Below are 21404 nucleotides of genomic sequence, written 5' to 3' on the forward strand. Positions count from 1 at the left end.
CGTGGCGCAGTAAGGAACAACAAATGATGACATTTTTGTGACTTTTTTCAGAAAAAGCGTGAATTGATCCTGATGCTGGTTCCCTTGGCCCCGAAGGGGCTTTATGCACTGCCATTCTCCCCCCACTCTCTACAATATATGGAACCCTAGACGAATTTACAGGTGGGGAGGGATATTATGACTTGGAGCGTACATTAGGACTCATTTTTGCTTTATTTGATGCGACTCAAAATCAAGGCCAGCTTGTTGTACCAAGGGGGCTGGGCTTCGAGGGGCAAATCTTCGAAACAGGATTGCTTTCTGACTTCAGTCGTCCTAGAAAGCATTATGAGTTGATAGTACTGGTCAACGCGCGCCGCATATCATAAAAATAAAAGTAAAAAAAATAAATAAAAAAAGAGTACTTACTCGCCGCAGGCTGAGCAGAAGCAGACGAGATCGCAGATCCTGACTAACTCCTGCTCCTCCCACCCTGTCAGTACCCCAAACTCTGCACGCATTAGCAACAGCTCCAAAATTGGCCGAAAATCTTTTATGTCCATGCCATGAAGAATTGTCCTTTGATCCTGCGAAGAAGCATGTATCTTGTATCGAGACGATGTCTTGGTATGAGAGTTTTCCTGCATGATTATTTCCCGTTGTTCGCTTCCGAGCCTCTTTTTCAACATGTTCAGCAGTGGACGGACATATAGCTCCGAATCCGCCGCTGGATCATGCTTCAAGATGAGTTCAAGGGTTTGTTGCCTCTCTCGGTTCTCAAGTGCGGCCAGCAATCTATCGTTCGTGTCAATGCAATGTGGTTAGTTAGATCAAACTATTAGATACAACGAGAGTGATACGCAATGCTCATTTAATGAACTTACTGTAATGACAGAAGGCTGTATTTGTTATTACCATAGAACCGCCGCAAAAAGCTCCTCATCTCGCTGATAGCATCCTTTCTCGCCTGCGGCATTGCTTTCGAATCCATCCCGGAGAAGTCCACCTTGCCGCACCTCAGTATTACAAGATAGACAAGAAACATGTCATTCCTGCCATTCAGCTGAAGAGCTCGCTCCAGTAGCCTGTCAGCATTGTGTTCATATCTTGATATGTCTGCCTTCCGTGCCATGCAATCTTGGCTTTCATCGTTGTCTGCACTCAGCCAAAAATCGTACGAATCCACGTCGCTACCGTCGTCAGATTCTAAGTGCCCCTGGCCGAGCTGAGGTAAACTCCTAATGCTGGCTTCGGCGTTCTGTTTATTCCCCGTTCGTGTAGTCATTGCGCGAATGGCTTTGGTCCATAATGCAAACTCAATAACACCCGCATAACCTTGCACAAGCGGATTTTCGTCGTAAGGGTACATTTCACGGTACCTATTGTAAAGATAACAAGAGAAGACTGTTATATTTTATCCGCAAGCTGCCTTCGTTCGTTTAGCACCCTGTTAACATCATGAAGAGGTTCAACTTACGGTTCCAAAGTTTCACGGGCATCTTCAAGTTTACCGCATCGAAGTTGATAAAGTGCGGTTTCGACAAGAATTGCTTCTCTCTATGAAGCAGAAACAGGAAGACAGCAGAAAATAAAAAAATAAAAAAAATAAAAAAAAAAGACCCAGAAGAGCGTCAAAGATCCGCAGAGATTTACTCTTAAAGGCAGGTTTAAACGAAGTATAGAGCCTTCCACTTACGCAATCCTTCGACTTTGTAAAGATGAGCTGCAGGAAGCGTAGGCATAGGGGCTCGTACTCACTCTTCTGTCTCAAGATCTCGCATCCGATCTAAATAATGTAAAATCAGTGCCCATCAGCGTCCTTTCAGGGATGTCTAGCGTCTGCATAGCGAATATCAGTACCTTCCACACGAATTCCTCAGCGATATTCTTCTTGGTAGTCATGATGCTGTAGATCTTATATGCTCTATAGTAGTCCCGTCGGACAAGAGTTCGGCGTAAGAGTTGGCCTGTAAGCTCAGCATGCACAGCGTGGCTCGCCCGCGTCATCCTTGTATTGTATGGGAAGAGCGAAGACAGCTCCGGCTCCTTGCTGGACTGCTTAGAGTGCCCCATGTCAAATTCCTGCTGTCCTGTGTCTGTTTCAGCAAGCTTCGGTCGTGTTCAAGTCTATCCGCGCTATCCGTTTGCAGCCGTGGAACGAGCAGAGCAGAGCCTTTTTTTCTATGCAGGCGGTAATGATGCTCAGTTTGGCCGAAGAGTGCCGGTCGTAAAGGTACAATAGGTGAAGGAGCTTAGGGTAAACAAAAATGCTTACAGGATAGACTTTAACGGTCACTAGGGAGATGCGATCAATTTGGAAAAATGCGGGGAAGCCTTTTTTTCTCATTTATCTCCTTACCACGCTCCTTTCAGTTGATCCCCATCATCGCGCTCCGAAATGGCCCCTCGTGTTGTCGTCCTGATCTCCGGCACAGGATCTAATCTCCAGGCCCTCATCGATGCTACCCGGAATGGCACGCTCAAGGCCGAGATTCCCCTCGTTATCTCAAACCGCTCCAAGGTCTTTGGTTTGGAGAGGGCAGAGAAGGCCAGCATACCCACAAAAGTCCTTGCCCTGAAGCCGTACACGACCGCTGGAAAGACCAGGACTGAATACGATGCGGATCTCGCTCAGCTAATCCTTGCTGCTAAGCCAGACCTGGTTGTTCTTGCTGGATTTATGCACATTCTCTCCCCTGCATTTCTGGACCAGTTTCCCACGACACCATTGATCAACCTGCATCCTGCATTGCCTGGACAGTTTGATGGCGCTAAGGCTATCGAGCGCGCCTTCGAAGCATACCAGAAAGGAGAGATCAAACATACAGGAGTTATGGTTCACCGCGTAATCCAGGAAGTAGACGGAGGCGAGCCATTGCTGGTCAAGGAGGTAGAGATCAGGCCAGAAGATGATTTGGCAGCCCTGCAGGAAAGGATACATTCGGTTGAGCATGTTCTCCTTGTCCAAGGAGCTGCCAAGGTGCTGGAAGAAGAGGCGAATAAGCACAAGTCTGCATAACTGTATACACTCTGTCCGATAAACTCTCTTTTAAATGTGATGATTCTGTGAAATATTATGGCTGAAGCCGAGAATATCAAATCATAAAGAAGGGCAACTGTTGATGAGTAGATCCAATCTCTCCCGATCCAGTTCCTTCACTAACATGGCCGACCACGAGGAACAGGTGATTTCGACCGAATCCGAGCCCAGAATCGAGGTGTTCGATGAAGTCCAGCCAGACGGAACCATCCTTCGCAAAAAGAGAACCACCCGTACCATCACTAAGCGCGTCCTGACTTCTACCAACTCTTCCACATCTGTCTCGTCCTCCTCCAATGAGCGCATCCAAACCAGCGCTTCGAGCACTGCACAGGAGGTCAGCCAGCAGGGCACCATCGAATCCAAGGCATCGAGCGAGCATAAGGAATCCAAGGAGACCAAGGAGAAGGTATCCGAGGAAAGCACAGGTGGGAGGTCCGAGGAGGCATCAGGAACGACTGAACAGTCTAGCACAACCAGGCGATCATTCAAGTATCGTATATTTGGAGAGGGCGATTCCAGTCAGCATCCATTGTACAGGTTCTTGGCAAGGTTCCCGCTCAAGGAGTTGCCAGCACCCCACACGCGTCGTCGCCCTGTGAAGGCCATTATGTACGCGTACGCACCTGGATGGACCACTGGGCAAGGGTCTCCCGCGGAGCCTTCTCAACCTGCCATCGGAAGCTTTGATGTTGACTCTCTCAAATGGATGGTAAGTCGATCTATTGCCATACCAAGGAGTCAACCCTCCAATACTTACTGCCGTACCTTCAGTAGCACGATTTCGGCTAACGCTGTCGACCTTGTTCATTCTTCACCACCTAGGTGTACTTGAAATTCAACCGCATCGATTTCCAAGTCAAACCTGCATTTGAACCCGCTATGTCTCCTTCTGGAAAGCTGCCTTTCCTGGCTCTTCCCAGCGGGAAATATGTCACCTCGGATGGGTTTGAGGAATGGGTCCAGGAAAACAGGCAGCCGTCTGCCGCTGCCCAACTGGACTTACATGAATCTGCAGAGGCTGTGGCTTTTATCACTTTGGCCGAATCCAAGATCCATGCCGCCCTTGTAAGTCTGGCTGCAGCGATTGGACGGGAACGTGTATGGGCTGCTTTATGACTCTGCTCCTGACGTATTTTATTTTCTTGGGGCCATTGCATAGTTTTATACCTTGTGGTTTGAATCTGCTCATTTCAACACCACAACTCGTCAGCACTATTTTGGCCACCACAACTGGATCCTCGCCATCCTACTCTCGTATCTTGAGAAATCCAACGTCGCCAACTCAATGCTACTCACTCGTACACAGATCGACAGGGAATTGATCTTCGAAGAGGCTGCCACGGCAATCGAAGCTCTGGCTATTCAGTTGGGCAAGGACGAATACTTTTTCGGAAAGAGCGAGCCCTCGAGTCTGGATGCTGTCACCTTCTCGTACCTGCATGTCATTTTGACTCTGCCCAAGGTCAGAAATGCAGAAGATGCTGGTCGGTCGGGTGAGTTGGCCAGGATCGTGAGGAAACACGAGAACTTGTACAGGTACTCCCAGAACATCTGGAAGACATGGTTCACATAGTAGGACGACTGCAACGACAAAACAACAGCAACAGCCCTACCACTTCAATAGGAATAGATGCAACCGGAGCAAGATAGACAAATGGAATTATGAAATACATCTACGTGCACTTTCTACTATTATCTATTTACGAACTTGATTCGTAGACCTTAAGAGGCATATTCAACTGAACAGGACTACAGTCACTTGCGCTTTTGATGAACATGATGAACATAATAACGTTTGCGAACTACACTATGTCATACAGTAGCAAATCGTTCGTTAGATTGTTTTGCTCAACGGAAAAGCAGTTTACTATGTTAATTCTAGAGCAATTGCTGGCAAATAGCTCGCTGAACTCAAGACCGCGTTCCTGGTGGTATTTCGATTCGCAGAAAGCACGTGATGGATAGCCCTTTTCAGCAAACTGACATCATGGGTCCCGTTCTGGCAGTCGAGTCATCAAAGACATCTCCGCGTTCAAGACACTCACCACTTTATCGACCTCAGCATCTCGCGATCCGCAAAGCAGCTTGGCACAGGGACTTCACAGTTCAAACGGCTTATAAACCATTAATGAGACCACAGTCGACGGTCGCTCCATTGGCCTGTTACATTCCAGGGAACGAATAGAAGACACTCTTTGAGCCGCTTACCCCGCCGCCTTCAACCTGGACACCCACATATACTCAATACACTCAGAAGAATTCAGAATACCAACAAGAACATCACAGCTCCAAAGAGATTCGTTCTTCATCAAGATGAGCGACCGCAGGACGTCGCTCCTGATGGAATCTTCCGCAGAGCTGACCACAGAGGTCTCTCCGCCCATAGTCCCCGTAAGGGACGAACCTGCATCATGGACGACATCGCAGGGCGACGACGGCGAAGGCGGCCTAGGGACACTGGAAGACGATGGAGATATGCAGGACTCGGACGACCCTGACACCACGGATAACTTTGAGCAGGATCCAGACGAGAGTCAGGATCAAGATCATGTATGGCAAGCGTTTTATCATATGAATTCGGCAGCTTCTAGCCTAAAGGTGTCTCTGCAGATGCTTACTCACTGCTTCCTACTTTAAATTATCCCTAGGAGGAAGAGGAAGATGACGACTTGGAAGCAAAGGTATCAAGCACGTTTGTATTGAGCGGAGGAACAACTCGCGCCTATTATATGGTCGTATCACTCACTAGGCATGCATTCCTATCTCTACAAATGACAGATGGATGAACTATACCATCAACTCCAAGTGGAAACGAAGGCAAAGGTATGCTGGTGGCGCAAACTGTGTTCAATTGTTCGCCTATAATGGACATTGTAGAAGTATCAACTCTTTTTTTTTTTTTTTTTTTTCTCTAGGAATCCGCCGAAAGCTTGCTAGAAGTATGTCCACGATGATCCTGAGGAGACGCTTAGAAGCGTACCAATGGAATGCAGAGCATTGCGATATCGGGGTTCTAATCGTACCTTTTCAACTGCGAATGACTCTTATAGGTGTACCGGAGCAGAGATGTTGGCAATGCAGGAAATAACAAATTGAGGAATCAGGTTGAGCAAGAGTTACAAGCTACTATTGAGCGGATTGCCGAGATTAATCTCCAGCTAGACTTTTACAAACAACGAGCATTCGACCCGCCCTCGTTCGGTAATCATTGGAAAGATAAAGGACTCTGGTCTTTTAAATCTTTGTCGGCTATTGGCGACTTATCATAATGAACGACTATCTTATTGTCCTCATAGGTTACCTTCCGGAGCAAGCTCTGAAGGATTCTCAACAATCCATCCCAGTATTAGCGAGAAGGAGCCATTCCAACTCTTTCTCTACAAGCGACTATGCCGACAACGAAGAAGGTATCCTCATCAACCTATCGACGTTGTCATTTTTATGAATGCCCGCCACCGACATCGATTGAAAGCCGAGTTGAAGCTGACGTGTGTCTGTCCCCTGCACTCGATAATATATTCCTGGACTAGATCGGCAAAGCATACACTCAGCAGTAGTGGATATTGTGAGCTCTTTACGCAACTTGCTGGATTTGCCATCGGTTAGATTGGAACATCTCTCCAATTTAGTGAATATATTGAAGCAAAACCAGCATATACATCCAGGATACCCAACGCAGGAGCTCGTATCATGGTATGAGCCATGGCAGTTCATTCTTGCCAGATCGTACCTCGTTTTGTTCAACCTGAAAAATCACCACTAATTTATTTTCACGACCCCAGTCTGCGGCTCTGTTTAGCAAGCACTGTCAGAGAGATTCGGTTGAACGCATATCGCTGCCTACGGCTTCTTTCAGGAACCGGACCCATCGGACCATTACTGACAACGCACAAAATCGACATGTTTATCGTGAAGTAAGTGAAAAATCTTCCCTCTCTCATCTTTCATGTTAAATGTGAAAACAAATACTAGACTTGTACTATGCGATATTGACTCTGATTTTTTCATTCACTACACTAGGTCACTCATGGCTGACCATCGTATGGAATCTGAGAGGATAGAGGCGCTGAAGCTGGTTAGATGCTTTGTTACGACAAAGGAGGGTATGCAGTATATTTCCGACGGTATTATGCGAGCAGTGATCGCTATTGCAGAGCAAAACGACGAGAAATTACGAAACGCCTGCTTGGAAACACTTGGAGAAATGGGTATGTCCCTTTGTCAGTTTCTATATGCGCTGACTGCTATACACATTTGCGCTAAGAAACTTCGAAAGCGGCCACTGATGCTATCTTTCACAAATAGTTATGTCGGATCCAAAACCGGTTGCACGCTGTGGAGGATTTAGAGCCATATTGGTGGCATTGACGGATAGTCTTCAGGACTTGTCGGATGCTCTTCTCAAAGTGTTCCTGTATATGTTGGAGAGCCCCGAAACTCGAATATACGTAAGGCAAGGCCTGGACTCGGAGGTAAGGTGATCGCTACAACGAGATGACCAGAGATGAGCACAATAAGAGTGTCCAGTCGGCTTGACAAGGTCATTTTTTATATCTCGATACCACTTTAGATGATCATGGCGGTCTTCACGGACATCTACTCCCAAGGGCCTTCGTATACCGACCGGGTTAAGGCATCTGGACGCATTATCGCAGCAATGATTCGATCTTGGGCTGGGCTGTTCGACCTTTGTACGAACGACAAGCGCGCTATTCGTTCTTTGGTTCAGTCCATCAAGTTGCCGATCCAGGAAAACAGGGTTGGTGCATAGATGAAATAAGAGCTGCTTCGCGAACATAGTCTTTCTAAACATTGACTGATTGCAGTATGATTTTGGCATGGCTTGTTTTATATAGAAAGTACTGCTGGATATTCTTTACGAGATATTTTGGATACAGACGCCGAGATGGCTCAAGGACTTCCTGGACGGCAAAAACAGTAAGTACTATTCAATGTCGACCGACGTATTGAAGGCTCTTGGTCATTGGGCGGAACTTTTCGACTGACATTTTGGTATTGTAGTCAAACCAACCCAGGAGGATCTGGACAGTCATTGGGGATCGAACTTGGAGCCACTGGGATTGATGGATCATCACCAGAGCGTTGTCTTGACAGTCTTTATCGATGCAGGCTTGATAGAGGTATGAATGTCATTACCATACCATCTGCAGCGTAGTCTCGTGGGGATGAAATGACGTACTCAAACTGACTGGGTTTATAGGCTCTGATTTCCCTAATAGCCGATGATACGCTCACAAGAGCTGGAGATGCTGAGGCTAGAAAGTTGCTCAGGAAAGCAACGTTATTGATTCCCGAGCTCATGCAGCTCGCGTGCAAGGTCTTACCACCGGACAGATGTACCCACATCCAGTCACTGCCATCGCTGTTTCAAGTTGCGACGAACTTTGAAGACCCTGTGCTCCGTCATACTGCTACAAGCGCCTTCCGGTTTATTGACACTTTAAGCCGGACATCAAAGGGAATGGCCGCAGAACGGTACGAAGCCGTTACAGCCAGCTGGCGTCTCAATAAGATCCGATGGAATGCTGACTGTGATCCGTTTTCGACTTTTCTGTATCATTCTAATTTTTTTTTTTTTTTTTGCGTTTGACATAAAAGGCTGTACGATGGCCATGAGCAGAGGCACTTGGATCGAATCAAGCAGCGGATAGGGACTCAATTGGATGACACCAGTTTTCGATCTCTCTTGAACGATACTCAGGTAAGATGCAAACCATTGAAAGTATTAGGAGATGTACTGTTCTTGCCAGCACCATCATCCTAACCTTGATCAATTAAACCGTCATTGGTAGGTCCTTGCAACAAAGGACGTCTCGAAGTGGCGTTGGAATCTGATATTGGAGATTATTCAAGGCCCAATGCTCAATCCCAGAAGACTTGATGAGGCGATTCGTGGCACAAAGTTCTCAAAGCGGCTTCTTGCGTTCTACAGACCTCTAAATCACCACTACTCAAGTCAGCCAGCCAGTGAGGTACGGCCTGCATATGGCTGTCTTAGCTTCTGCGTTTTGAATTCTTTTCTTGCAAAACAGTCTTGCTAAGTACTGCCTTTGTGTTCTGGGACATAGCTTCATCAATCCTACACCAAGATAGGGTGTGCACTTTTCGAAACCTTGGCAATTAGCACGGAGGGAGCGAAATACTTGGCGCAGAACAAGATTTTGCGGCTCATTGCAGATGGTCTTGCACAGTTGGACCCGGTATGTGCACTACTCCATTTACAACAGATACGGAAGATTGAGAAAGAGAGTGCGCGTATGGAGTGGACATGGCTACTGACAATGGCCTTTTGTCAACTCTATCTCTTCAACAGATGAAGGGTCACCCAGCATCTGACCCTATTTTCTCAAGGGAGAAAATGGAGACCACGTTGACCTCGGGTTACTTTGAGATGCTGGGGACGCTTTGTAAAACTCGCAGTGGTGCAAGGTAAGGAGACGCACTTTGTGTTGTCCGCGACATGTCAGCTTCATCAAGGTTAATTTCTTATCTCTCCACAATCTAATGACCTATAGACTGCTGGAGAAATTTAAGATCTTCAATTTATACTACCGGTTAAGTGAACTCCGGAGTCGCGACGACATTGTAAAAAAGATCATCACCTCGATGGACTATAGCATGTAAGACACAAATCCATATCTAGGTGACATATTGAGGTATAATGGCGGTTGAGGCCGGTACTTGCCTGTTATGTTGCGTTTCATCATGATGCTGACAGGCTCTTGTGTGCTTTTGCTTACAGAGATGACCACCCTCGCGTCATTTTATCGAAGATCATGACCTCGGGCTACAAACATATCCGACTTTACGCCACGCAGCACCTAGGAACCGTCATAAAGAATGATCGAAATGAATTCAACGACTGGGCCATCCGGCTCTTATGTACACAGGTACCACACCGTTGCACACGGGTATACATTGGCCAGATATGTTTCGGCTCATAAGCACAGCACTAACTAAAGTGGTAATCCTACTTTGACCGCTTCATGATAATGCAGCTCTGTGACCCTTCTTTGGACGTCTGCCACATGGCTGTTCGAGCACTGGACGATGCTTGTGCTCAGCGGAAGAATCTGGATTTTCTCATACGACTTCGGCCAAATCTGGATCATTTAGGCGAAGCTGGCAATCCACTCCTGCTACGATTTTTATCAACGTCTAAAGGATTTCACTACCTCCAGGATATGTCGTATATCGAAGGAGAGATGGATGACTGGTTCATGGTAGGCAGTGATGCTTGTTGGTATATTGCAGTGGTAGCAATCGTCCGTGTGCTGCTGAACGATATTAATACTCTGTACTTTACTGAATTGGCCTCTCGAACGTAGTTCGCAAACAGACAGTACATGATTCAAACCGAAGTCAAGTTGGCGAAAGCGATGGAGCTGCAGCGGTTCAACCCTTTTTCAGAAGACGGAAAGTTTGAGAATGAGGCAGAGCTTCAACTGGGGTAAGTGAGAAGTTCGTGGTGAAATGATGATCGATATTATCTGGTGTTTCCTGATGTCTAATTATACTGGCATTTCTGTACTGCACTGTACAATAGACGCGCTAGGCAGGTGCTCACACCTCATTTCTATGGAGAACTGACAAGGACTGAGGAAGGATGCGAACTTTTGAGAGAGAAAGGCCACTTTTCTGATTACGCGCGCTACATTCGGGAACACTGTGCAGAATCCAAGGACTCGACCGTCATTAGCGAACTGAAGTCGATTTTATGGGCAGTGGTAAGCAACGAGAACTGCTAAGCCTGCTAGTACTTTAGGCAAGAGAGCAGATGAACTAATTTCAATTGTATTCTCAATATCTCCAGGGAAATATTGGATCGACTGTGGGTGGTCTGCCATTTCTAGAGGAAGAAGACCTGATCAAGTATATCGTCGGCATGGCAGAGCGATCCAAAGTACTCTCCTTGAAGGGGTAAGAAAGCGCTGCCGTTTCCTACTGTCGTTTTCTTGTGGTCCAACTTGATGAGAAAGCATTGTTCGTGCTAATTAATGAACCACTGTTTTAGAACATGCTTTTTTGTTCTGGGACTGATGTGTAAAACCACGCAAGGTATCGAGACCCTGGAAGACTACGGCTGGCAGGGAATACTACATCGTGACCGGACGCCGCGAGGATTGTGCCTACCTAAGGACTTGGATCGGTTTTTGGAGGTGAGCTTTGTCTCTATGAAGATGTCCAGTATTTATATCTACGTGAATTAGCTACTGACACCAACATCTTTTTTTTTCGATAATACACAGGTGCCTAGATGGGATCGATACAGGGAGGATGTCCCTCGAGTGGTCATTCCTTTAACCAGTGAAGGGGATATTGTGGAGAAAGAGGTTCTGAAGGCTACAGGAGAGCTAGGCAACCATATTCTGACAAACGGCGCCTCCAAGAACTTGGCCAAAATCAAGGCAGAACATCCGACGTATTTCGCCGATCTAAATCTATACAGCGCTGTGCTCGATTTGCTCTCACATTATCACTTCAGGCTCCCTGTCCGGCGCTTCATCCTAGGTCTTTTTGATGTGAAGTTCGAGGTCTGCGTATGGGACCGACAGGACCAGGAAACGACGGAAGTTATGACGCGTAGCAGCTTCGACAGCCCTTCAAGAGTGGTGGGGTTAGGCGACACATATTCAGGTGCGCCTCGATCTAGTATGACACTTGAGACGCGTCAAGGACTGCCAGGGCCTCCTGGGCTGATGCTATTCTCACCCTCATCACAGCCACCATCACTGTCATCTTCGCCGTCATTTACAAGATCCTTGACGTCGTCATACACAGCAGCGCAAGCACCACAGAGCTCAGCCTATATCACCAGGGATGGGTCCTCCGGCAGCAGACCACAGCTGTTTCTAGATGAATTCAACAGCAAGAAGTCGAAAGGAAAGACGAGCTTGCCAAGACTAGGACGGACTTCTCATGAGTTGGATGCGGAACTGTCGCCAACGCTGACATTGTCGCAGCCCCCGATTCCGCCTCCACGACCGCCGCCTCATGCGTACGAGATTCTCTATACCAACAAACCCTATCACAAGAACTTTGCGAAGGAGGCAGGTCTGGCACCGCTGCCGCCGCGGGTTAAGGTCGCGGTGGCGAGCGTGGAGGATGGAGATCCGATGGTGATGGAGGCACGGCAGTCGACATGCAACGGAGAGGCCGAGGAGCGGTTGCATTGAGTGGCTGGGTGACAAGAACAAAAAAGCTACAAGTAAAGACACATGGTTTAGACTTTCTATTGTGATTGTCGTTATCATCATTGCGAAGATGATATGGATGTTGCACAAGGAGTTATATTTATGAAGATAAAAAAAGAAAAGGGGGTGGTGTTGTGCGGTTTTGGCGATAGACCAAAAAACAAAAAAGAGGGCGCCAGGGCGGGAAAAATGCAAAGGGTGCCAAGCACACACCACACAAACAAACGCAAATGTGTGTACAGACAAGCACATGTACAAGCGAGCAAGGGGCAGGATGAGAGGGAAAGAAAGAAGAGGGGAGAAAAGGGAGGGGAGGGCGAAGAGGGATGGAAGAGGAAGATGGAAGAGGAAGAGCGGGACAGCATGTTGCCCTGCGAATGAATGTTGTAGTACAGCAGCAGAACAGGAGAGTTCAGTTGAAAGGATGAAAGGATGAAAGGATGAAAGGATCCAATCAAATGGTGTGCGCAAGGAGCAAACAAATATGCCAGACAACAACGAGTGAGTATCTTTCCCCACAAAGCACTAAAGCACCCTCTCTCTCTTCCACACCCTTACACACACACACTCACTCACTCACTCACTCACTCACGCTTTCTTCTCGAGGGGAGGGAGACAAAGACCCTCATCCTCTCTGCAGTCATCATCTCTTCTCACTCTTCCCTCTCTTTCGCTCATTACTCTCTCTCTCTCTCTCTCTTTCTTCTCTCTCTCGTTCTCGCTTTCTCTCTTCTCTTTCTATCCTTGTACACTTCCCTCTCTTCCTCCCTCGCTCTTTCCCTACCCCTCCCCCACCCCTCTTCTCATAACAAATAAAGTCGCACTCCTCGTCTGCTATGGAGAACAAGCAGTCGGGTACGGCCTCCCCTCCCATAGTCTCGCCCCGGCCTATCCAGACCCAGCAGCAACCTCTGACCGCAGACGAGAGCTGGAAAATCGTCGGCAGCCCTCCCAGGCGACCCTTGCTCTCCCCTCCAGAGGACAAGGAGCGAAACCGGGTCCTTCAAGAAACCGACATAACAACCGTCGAGGGGAACAGGACCAGGGCCATTGGGGCCGACCTCGTCGACCTCGCAGACTCAACCATCTCCTCCCTCTCTGCTGGCACCTGTAACGAGTCCTCGTCCTCGTCCTCTGCTTCGTCCATCTCCTCCCCAACCTCCCCTACGCCGCCGCAGCACAAGCTGCTGTCGCATCCAGTCTTGGCCGGTCAAGACATGGGCAGCGGATTGGCACCATTGATACCCCCCGTCGCCTCTGGTGCCAGGGCCCTATCGCCCCTTGATCGGGATTCCCTTCCAGACCAATCCGCGACACATCCAATGCACTTCAAGAGCTCGAGTACAGGAACGCCTACCAGTCAGCGCACCGACACCACGTCATTTTCCATTCTCGGCCAGCAAGATCTTAAGCCCGTCGAGAGTTTTCATGCAAAGTCTCAGTCTCTCAATATCGGCAGCCGAGGCGCTCTAAAACAGAGTGGTACAGGACTAGAATCACCTCTGAGCCTTGGCTCATTCATTTGGACGGGTACCGCATCAAAGGATGCAAGCGACCTGTCGGTTACCAATCCCAAAAGCACCCACGGCGATATCATCAGCACCGGCATCCCTAGGACAGCGAGAAGTCTTTCCTTTTCGGATTCTGGCTTCGCGAACACTTTTCGACTTCCAACAACAAAACTTGGACTCGACCTGGATGAAGACGACCTTCTAAGATATCGACCACCATTGCCAACCATGGAGGAGGAGGCAGAGGACGCATTGGAGCCGCGCATCAATCGGGCAAGAAGCTTCTCAACCTCAGCGACCTTTGGCTCAGATGCTTTTACAGGCGGACTCTCGATGTTTTCTAGCCCCGATTCGCAGGATTCTTTCACAGCGTCCGCTAGGTCCTTGAGAGGGTCAGAATCTGCACTGGGGGGCGATAATCGGCTTTTGTTGCATCGTGAGTCCCCTGGCGGAAGTGCGACGTGGCCAGGCCCTGTGGGGCCGGATACATCTCTATCCAACCATCGACGCTCAGTCACTTCGACCTCGGCATATAGTGCACCCATCTGGGACTCGTTTCAACCTCTGCCATCGCCACTGGAGAGACAGCGGGTGGCTCGACGTTTCTCGTTAGCGCCGGCCTCAGGATTCCAGAATTACGATGCCTTTCTCGACGATGTCGATGCAGGAAACTCTTCAACCATGGGTAGCCTCAGCCGGTAAGCGATTACTTTCGGTGTGCTATCTTTGGTTATGCGATGGCAATATGGGCCATTAAAACGCGCTCGGCTCGTCTAGATTTTGAGCCCCGACGGAGGTCGAAGTAGGTATATCCATATGATCATGACTAAAGTCAATTTTTCTCTTATTTCTATTTATCTTTTAGTCATCCCTTGGATAATGATCTTGTTCAACAGGCACAGCGCCGACACTCCGTGGCGGGCCTTGGCGGACCGTATCATCGACCAAACGTCACGCCCTTCAACCTTACATCGTCTTTGGAAGCCTTGCGCCTGAACGATGGTGATCAGGGGAAAAATTGGAGTTTGTACGAGGAGCCGTTCGAGGAGATTGAATATCAAACACCGGGATCGAGCGCAAAGGACCTTGGCAAGGGTCTCTCGCTCGGCCAACTACCCAATTGCGGATCACTCTATGTGGTGGAGTTCAAGGCCGGAAGGAATGACCTATTCTACATTGGAGAGAATAGTGGAGTGTCGCTCAAAATAGGCGATCTTGTTATTGTGGAAGCAGACCGAGGCAAGGACCTGGGCAAGATCACGAATGACTCGATTACTCCTCAACAAATCCAGGCGATGCAGGCACAGCAGGCGGAAATCGCAGCGTTGCAGGCACATCAAGATGGTAGTGGTGGAGGCTCAGGAAGCAGCAACAATAATGGAACTGGTGGACATCGTGCGCCTAAGGAGATTCATCCCAAACGGATATTTCGGCTGGCTCAGTCGTCAGAGATCTCTCAGCTGGTCAACAAGAATCAGGATGAAGTTAAGGCGATGATGGTGTGTCAAACCAAGGTTCGACAGAAGCGATTGCCCATGGAGGTCGTGGATGCAGAGTATCAATGGTGAGCAACTGCAACTACTGACGCTGTTATGCTTGTCTTTGGATTGTCCTTTTGAAATCGCCGTTCGATTCTAACCTGTTTATTGTTTATATCATTTTTGATGAACAGGGATCGACGCAAGCTGACGTTCTACTTTATTGCAGAGAGACGAATCGACTTTCGTGAGCTGGTACGGGACCTGTTCAAAATCTACAAGACAAGGATCTGGATGTTCGCTGTGAATCCAAGCATGGTGCAATCCAGTACTATGGGGCTCCCCTCGCAAACTAGCTCGCCTCCGCCCATGTCTCCGGGACCTGTTCACCAACAACAGCACCAGCAACTTCATCAACATTCCCAAGGACCACCAGCTGTCAATTCACCTACTTCGCCACGTCTTCCTCATATTGACCGTCAACCATCGCCGATGAACCCAATGAACAGCTACCACTTTTCACAGCTCTCGCAACAATACCAGCCGCAGCATGCTCAGTACAGCCAATACCCGCAGTATCCGCAGGTGCCCCTACACTTTCAACAGCAACACCAGCAGCACCAGCAGCACCAGCAGCAGCTCGTAGCCGCACATCATCGGGCCCCTCAATCGTTCTATGGGCTGCAGTCATCATCACTGCCTCCACTGTCCTCTCCATCACACCCACATCAATCCCATTCCTATCCTTACCCATCTCTTAACCCATGAGCAACACATCCTTACCTCTGTCTTTGGGCGGATTCAAGAGATGAAAAAGGAAGGATACCAAGGATTTAGAATGAGCAGCAAAGCGGGGCTGCGAGAGATATAGAATACTTTTAGACCTTACAGAAGTAGTGTACACACATATGTACTTTTTTTTTCCCCCCTCCTATCAACTTTGTACATACAATAATGATTTCTTATGAGAAACTCGAGTTTGCATTGAAAAACGATCCTTAACTGAAACGGTGACAGCTTTGCTGAGAAACTCAACCAACTACCAATTAATAAGTGGAGGATTTTTTTTTTTTTTTTTTTTTTTTTGCTTGTTGTGGTCCATGCACACCCAGAAGAAAAAAAAAATGATGGCAAAAGCACATTAACAGCTCTGGTACTACATCGTGTGGTATGCTTAACTTGAGCAGGATGATCACCTCCATTTCGACATGATTGAAATCCTCAGCTGGCCAATAGCACATGCAATTCCCAAAAAAAAATTGGTGGCAAAAAAAACGTTTTGCCCAGCAAACAAAGAAACATGTACAAGAAGAACGTCAACATGACCCAAAAGAAATCTTTACACATGACGAAATTGGTGGCGTTACGTACAGAACCAGTTCGTTCATATATACACGTCGCTTCTTTTGGGTCGCGGGCACAGCATTGCTCTTCTTCGCATCATCGGAAAAAGAAAAAAAAAAAAAGACAGAACACAATCATGCCATCAATGTGGGAACAGTACAAGGTAAGACGACAATCGAATTTGGGTCGGGGACTTCGCGAGATTCATGAATTAAGCCCGAAGTTGAGGACAGGACTGATCAGTTAGTCCCCCCCCCCAAGAAGAGCTCGACTGACAAGCACCTCTGTTTCGATGTTGTGTCCCCATGTTATCTAGGCGCTACCATCGCGCACGCGCACCTATATTGGTTTAGGTAAGCATCCCATGGGAGGGGGGGTTTTTTTTTTTTGAGAGAACTGGATGCCCTTATTTCCATTTCTTTTTTTCGTTTGACTAGGCGGAATGGCGTTTGCAATGGCAGGATTGTATATCACCGACGCGCTGGAGGAGAAGTTGGACCCGAATAGGCGTACGAAGGAGTCGACACCACCGGCCGCGAACGCATTGGCCGAACCAGCGAGTAGCTCTCATAAGTCCTCTCGATCATAAGCGCAAAAAAGATGCTGTATGGCATGGCATGGTTATACAAAAAAACGCGACTGCAGATCGACTCTATCTTGAATTCAACCCTCGATCTTTTGATCTCTCTCTCTCTTTCTTTCTCTCTCTTCCTATTTGTTTCTTGCCAACGAGATGAATGGTAATAAAATTCAAACGACACCATTTAAGCACCAAAATCTTTTTTTTTTTGTTTCCGCAGACGAGATGAAAGATCAGATGCTGGGAACACGAGAAAGTGGCGTCATCTGCTGATTGGTTACACCAGTCGATTCCTCTATAGTTCGACCCGGTAATGGGCTGTCAAGGGCCGTTGTTTGTTCGTTGTTTTGCTGTTTGTTGTTTGCTGTTTGTTGTTTTGCTACTTTTGTCGCGGATGGGATTGCCCATGGTTACCTCAAAGAGAAGGAAGGACCATTCGAAGCTTTTTATTCGTGTTTGAAAATGCTGACACTTGGACTACTTAGTGGCCGTGTTCTCCTGCTCTTTGTGTAGAATATCAATCAGCTTGGGCTCATCAATACGGTGCATCATAGCAACACGGCCATTGAGCTCGACCACGGGCACATCAAACATGTACTTTTGGGCGGCTTCCTGTCCTGGTGCGTAGATGTCGATTTGATCGAGATGGAAAGGGATCTGGAAAGGCGGCCCAAACAAAAATGTCAGTGCCGTAACAGCAGCATGGCAAGGGTTAGAGCACTAGAAGAGGGGCTTCAATGCTGCTTGCTGTGCCGATCTAAAAGAGTGCGGCAGAGAGCATAACAGATAAGGAAAAAGAGTCGTTTACCTTGGCCTGGACTCGTGTGAGCGCCTCCTTGGCGGTGGTGCAGAGACCACAGTTGGCCTTGGTGAAGAGGGTCAGACGCAGCAGAGCAGACATCGGGATGGGGAGTCGGTGCGGATCGAAACTAAATCAGATCTGAATTGGGATCTGTCCTCATCAATCAGTCTAAGGAGTTGGCGGGCAAGAGTCGACGTCCAAGGAAACCGACGGGGGAAAGGTGGGGGGTGTTGCTGTGTTGTGTTTCTTTTCCCCGCAGTTTGGGACCTTGCTTCTTCTCACCTCTTCTTCTTTGTCTTCTTCTTGCTCCCTCACACTCTTCCGCCTTCCTTCCTTCCTGTGCTCCTTTTGTATATACTTTTTTTTGTTTTCTCCTGCAGCAATTGCATACAAACGTCGACATCATCCTAGCTTATCGTATACCCGCACGCAACCTTGCTCTACGCATTCCTCAAAGCATGCCTCCAGGCACCCCTCCAGCACCTGCACCTGCCTCGCCTCCTCGTCCAGCGGGTTCAAACACCAATCTTCCTACCAGTCTCTCTGCCGACCAATCCATCCATCCCCTTCAAGAGATCCTGAACAGCCCCAGCTCAGCTCTCCCCTTCGCCGCCTCAAACGCCCAAGACAATGGTGCAGTCAACAGCAGTGCCAGCAGCATCCACGGCGGCAGCTCAGCAAGCATAAGCAGCGAGAGCGGAGAGAGCGTGAGCAGTCTAGGCGGACTGAACCATGTCAATGACGGTGTCAGCGGTTCAACCGTTCAGCGGAAGATGTCCAGAGTGTACAGCAACGAAGACTTCATCCGCAACCAAGTTCGACGCCTCTCTGTACAGCAAGGGAACCCCATTACCATCGTCGATGGTCTGGGTCAGCAGCAGCAGCAACAACAGCAGCAGCAACCGGTCCCATTAGACAGCTCGACCGTCCAACTCGCCAGCGATACCCCTTTGGTGGTTGAGAAGGAGTCCTGCTGGAAGACATGGCTACGACGAAAGGTGCCTGCGTTTGGTTGGCTTATCTCTCCTGGATACAAGTTGACAGACCTACCGGACGACCTTATTGCAGGCATAAGTAAGTTTAAAGTCTGCTGAACAAACGCTCGAGCCCTATTCTTAAAAAAATTCTTAGAATGCAAGAACTTACGCGCTGATGCCATCCGTATGTGTTCTCGAATCATTTCCATTAGCCATATCGACGGTTGTTATTCCCCAAAGTATGGCGTATGCCATGCTTGCGCCATTACCGCCCGTCTACGGCCTCTATACTTCTGTCGTGCCTATCCTCATCTACTGCATCTTTGGCACCAGTCGGCACATGCACACAGGAACATTTGCAATCACAACCCTGCTCCTGGGCCAGGCTGTCCGGGGCCTCATGGCCAAGGATACTTCCTCAAAAGCACATGGACTCATGGGCGACTTTGGCCTCACCAACACCCTACTCTACAACGTGCAACCTGTACCTCAATTGCCTTCCGAGGACCCTGAGTACGAGCGCGAGTTCATCGGCATGATCCTGATGCTTTCGTTTGTGGTGGGGTTTGTCCAGGTCATCATGTCGTTTCTTCGCATCGGAGGGTGGGCATCGAAACACTTGCTACCCGATGCTCTGGTCGGCGGGTTCAATACGGCGGCCGTCTTTCACATCGGAACGTCGCAATTAAAACACTTTTTGGGCATCAAAAAGATGCCGTCTTCCCAGGGAGCCTTTGCCCTCCTGAAGTCGTGGATGTGGATTGCCACGCATTTTCTCGCAGAAACCAATTGGCACACAGTATTGCTGGGAACTGTCGCGATCGTCTTCATGGTCGCCATGCGGAAAGTGGAACGAAAACGGAAGACTGCGTACGAGCTCCAGCTGCGGAAGAAGGAGATGCTTATGGTGCAGGAGAGGCAAGCCGTATCGGCGGCGATTGCAAGAGCTCATGAGGAGCAACGGGATCTTCAAAGGCGCCGGGAAGAGCAACAAGGATTTCAAAAGAGCAAAAATACTTCAGCAAAAGCTGGTACGATCACGGTCGACAATGGAGACAGGGACTCTGGATCATCGGTGACCACTGCATCAACTGTTATCGATCCTGAACAAGGTCTGTCGCCGCCACTGCTGAGCACTACCCCTATGGCACTGGCTGTCGAGGAGCGCCAGATCTATATCCCGGTTCCCGACATCTTGATGGCTGTTATCCTGCTAACGGTAGTGAACGTCGTGTTTTCTCTGGATACTCCGAGGTCCAAGGGCGGCTGGGGCATCGATGTGATCGGACCAATTCCTAAGGGCCTGCCCGAGATTACCTTCCCGGCTAACAGGATCACGTCTGGGCCGCAAGAGTGGATGACTCTGAATTTTCTCAAGACGGTCGTGGTGCCAATGCTCCAACCGGCGTTGCTGATCGCGGTCATTGTCTACGTCATGTCGTTCTCAATCGCCAAGCAGTTCGGAAAGCGATATGGCTACAAGGTCGATGCGAACCAGGAGATGCTGGCGTTGGGGCTGGCGTCGATGGGTGGACCCATCTTCAGTGGATATGCGTGCACCGGCAGCTTGACCCGAACTGCGATCCTGTCCCAATCAGGTGGCAGAACACCCCTGGCGAGTATGGTTGGAGTCGCAACAGTAACCTTGACACTGATCTGTCTGACGTGGTGCTTCGAACGTGTTCCGAACGCGGTGTTGGCAGCGATCGTCCTGGTGGCGCTACAGTCTCTGGTGATGCAGATTACGGAGCCGCTCAAGCTGTGGAGGCTTGGCCAGCAAAAGGCAGCGGTGATCTGGACGGTTACGTTTGTGTGCGTATTGATCGTCAGCGTGGAACTGGGGATCGCAATCGGCATCGCAACTGTTTTGTTGGCAACAGCTTACAGTTGGGTAGTGGATCGTCACCGCGGAGACGATGAGCCGTTGATGGGACAGCGGCGCCATCGCCGGCCTTCACGAAGGTTGAGTCGGGGCGCTGTATCTTCACGGGAGGGCCATGTGGGTGACGCGACAGATTCACTGCTGAACAACAGTGCTGTTGGACAGAGAAGACGCAGCCATGGAGGCGGTGTTCGACTGTCAGAGGCGACATCGCCGGTCTCTCGAGGCGCGGACTGGAAGAGGCGAATGATGCGGACGAAATGGGGACAGAAGATAGGGTCATTCTTTGGTATGGAGCGACCCATCTTTTCGGATGCACTGCAGACGAATACGGACGAGGATGAATACTGAACGGAGGAATGCCGTCTTGTGCCGTCTTGTGCCGTATTGTATATACAATAATAAACATTGATATTTATTCAAGTACATATCTTCCCACTGCTGCTATTGCTACCACTGCTACCATCGACAGTGCATCGATGGTCCATTTGCAGATATGAGTCCTGTTTCTGCTGTCTGCAATAGTCTTTTTGACGCGAATTTGGGCGGGACAAGATGACTGGTCGATCGATCCGGCGCAGTGGTACCAGTGA

At 48.8% G+C, this 21404-nt stretch overlaps 9 protein-coding genes across 9 annotated transcripts; 7 read left to right on the plus strand and 2 right to left on the minus strand.

The window, feature by feature from the left end:
• Positions 1 to 83: 83 nt before the first annotated feature.
• BC939DRAFT_456399 (uncharacterized protein) lies at positions 84 to 2222 on the minus strand. The gene is made up of 6 exons (XM_051556328.1): positions 1840 to 2222; positions 1676 to 1765; positions 1457 to 1536; positions 864 to 1358; positions 409 to 774; positions 84 to 315 (listed from the first exon to the last, which is right to left on the minus strand). The coding sequence occupies exons 1-6, from the start codon at positions 2050 to 2052 to the stop codon at positions 213 to 215; spliced, it is 1347 nt and encodes a 448-aa protein (XP_051410602.1). The 5' UTR covers positions 2053 to 2222; the 3' UTR covers positions 84 to 212.
• A 116-nt stretch (positions 2223 to 2338) lies between these two features.
• On the plus strand, positions 2339 to 3027 carry BC939DRAFT_456400 (formyl transferase). The gene has a single exon (XM_051556329.1). The coding sequence runs from the start codon at positions 2378 to 2380 to the stop codon at positions 2996 to 2998; it is 621 nt and encodes a 206-aa protein (XP_051410603.1). The 5' UTR covers positions 2339 to 2377; the 3' UTR covers positions 2999 to 3027.
• Positions 3028 to 3143: 116 nt separating this feature from the next.
• On the plus strand, positions 3144 to 4595 carry BC939DRAFT_504608 (uncharacterized protein; the record flags this gene model as incomplete). Its single annotated transcript, XM_051560548.1, has 3 exons — positions 3144 to 3731; positions 3845 to 4087; positions 4182 to 4595. 3 exons carry the CDS (start codon positions 3144 to 3146, stop codon positions 4593 to 4595), a joined length of 1245 nt encoding a protein of 414 aa, XP_051410604.1.
• Positions 4596 to 5335: 740 nt separating this feature from the next.
• BC939DRAFT_504609 (Rapamycin-insensitive companion of mTOR, N-term-domain-containing protein) lies at positions 5336 to 12219 on the plus strand (the record flags this gene model as incomplete). The annotated part of the gene is made up of 26 exons (XM_051560549.1): positions 5336 to 5572; positions 5671 to 5703; positions 5801 to 5845; positions 5938 to 5961; positions 6073 to 6223; positions 6319 to 6429; positions 6553 to 6715; positions 6805 to 6936; positions 7043 to 7230; positions 7328 to 7494; positions 7593 to 7781; positions 7879 to 7960; positions 8045 to 8163; positions 8244 to 8518; positions 8642 to 8744; positions 8836 to 9015; positions 9112 to 9243; positions 9357 to 9472; positions 9559 to 9663; positions 9786 to 9933; positions 10042 to 10266; positions 10372 to 10493; positions 10590 to 10770; positions 10857 to 10963; positions 11058 to 11202; positions 11293 to 12219. The coding sequence occupies 26 exons, from the start codon at positions 5336 to 5338 to the stop codon at positions 12217 to 12219; spliced, it is 4407 nt and encodes a 1468-aa protein (XP_051410605.1).
• A 528-nt stretch (positions 12220 to 12747) lies between these two features.
• BC939DRAFT_212053 (uncharacterized protein) lies at positions 12748 to 14746 on the plus strand. The gene has a single exon (XM_051550712.1). It carries the CDS (start codon positions 13074 to 13076, stop codon positions 14448 to 14450), a length of 1377 nt encoding a protein of 458 aa, XP_051410606.1. The 5' UTR covers positions 12748 to 13073; the 3' UTR covers positions 14451 to 14746.
• An 87-nt stretch (positions 14747 to 14833) lies between these two features.
• On the plus strand, positions 14834 to 15994 carry BC939DRAFT_398913 (PSP1 C-terminal conserved region-domain-containing protein; the record flags this gene model as incomplete). Its single annotated transcript, XM_051552447.1, has 2 exons — positions 14834 to 15312; positions 15421 to 15994. Coding segments are annotated over 2 exons (1053 nt in total), but the record flags the coding sequence as incomplete, so codon positions are not given.
• A 620-nt stretch (positions 15995 to 16614) lies between these two features.
• Positions 16615 to 17368, plus strand: BC939DRAFT_530227 (uncharacterized protein; the record flags this gene model as incomplete). The annotated part of the gene is made up of 3 exons (XM_051561562.1): positions 16615 to 16733; positions 16887 to 16923; positions 17008 to 17368. Coding segments are annotated over 3 exons (226 nt in total), but the record flags the coding sequence as incomplete, so codon positions are not given.
• Positions 17369 to 17537: 169 nt separating this feature from the next.
• Positions 17538 to 18230, minus strand: BC939DRAFT_212169 (thioredoxin-like protein). The gene is made up of 2 exons (XM_051550713.1): positions 17959 to 18230; positions 17538 to 17807 (listed from the first exon to the last, which is right to left on the minus strand). Exons 1-2 carry the CDS (start codon positions 18049 to 18051, stop codon positions 17628 to 17630), a joined length of 273 nt encoding a protein of 90 aa, XP_051410609.1. The 5' UTR covers positions 18052 to 18230; the 3' UTR covers positions 17538 to 17627.
• Positions 18231 to 18261: 31 nt separating this feature from the next.
• BC939DRAFT_412665 (sulfate transporter family-domain-containing protein) lies at positions 18262 to 21218 on the plus strand. The gene is made up of 2 exons (XM_051552953.1): positions 18262 to 19026; positions 19142 to 21218. The coding sequence occupies exons 1-2, from the start codon at positions 18411 to 18413 to the stop codon at positions 21160 to 21162; spliced, it is 2637 nt and encodes an 878-aa protein (XP_051410610.1). The 5' UTR covers positions 18262 to 18410; the 3' UTR covers positions 21163 to 21218.
• Positions 21219 to 21404: the final 186 nt, after the last annotated feature.

This window comes from Gamsiella multidivaricata (assembly GCF_025024155.1).
Source record: "Gamsiella multidivaricata strain RSA 2152 chromosome Unknown BC939scaffold_47, whole genome shotgun sequence".
In the NCBI taxonomy this organism is placed as follows: Eukaryota; Fungi; Mortierellomycota; class Mortierellomycetes; order Mortierellales; family Mortierellaceae; genus Gamsiella; species Gamsiella multidivaricata.

Excerpts from the sequence above, each read along its gene's own strand:
- BC939DRAFT_412665 (XM_051552953.1), top strand. The coding sequence starts at position 18,411 with ATGCCTCCAGGCACCCCTCCAGCACCTGCACCTGCCTCGCCTCCTCGT. Across the intron at positions 19,027-19,141 it reads CGACCTTATTGCAGGCATAA|CCATATCGACGGTTGTTATT; the intron begins GTAAGTTTAAAG and ends CATTTCCATTAG.
- BC939DRAFT_456399 (XM_051556328.1), bottom strand. The coding sequence starts at position 2,052 with ATGGGGCACTCTAAGCAGTCCAGCAAGGAGCCGGAGCTGTCTTCGCTC. Across the intron at positions 1,537-1,675 it reads TTACAAAGTCGAAGGATTGC|AGAGAAGCAATTCTTGTCGA; the intron begins GTAAGTGGAAGG and ends TCTGCTTCATAG. Across the intron at positions 775-863 it reads TACAGCCTTCTGTCATTACA|ATTGCTGGCCGCACTTGAGA; the intron begins GTAAGTTCATTA and ends CACGAACGATAG.
- BC939DRAFT_456400 (XM_051556329.1), top strand. The coding sequence starts at position 2,378 with ATGGCCCCTCGTGTTGTCGTCCTGATCTCCGGCACAGGATCTAATCTC.
- BC939DRAFT_212169 (XM_051550713.1), bottom strand. The coding sequence starts at position 18,051 with ATGTCTGCTCTGCTGCGTCTGACCCTCTTCACCAAGGCCAACTGTGGT. Across the intron at positions 17,808-17,958 it reads TCACACGAGTCCAGGCCAAG|ATCCCTTTCCATCTCGATCA; the intron begins GTAAACGACTCT and ends CCGCCTTTCCAG.
- BC939DRAFT_212053 (XM_051550712.1), top strand. The coding sequence starts at position 13,074 with ATGGAGAACAAGCAGTCGGGTACGGCCTCCCCTCCCATAGTCTCGCCC.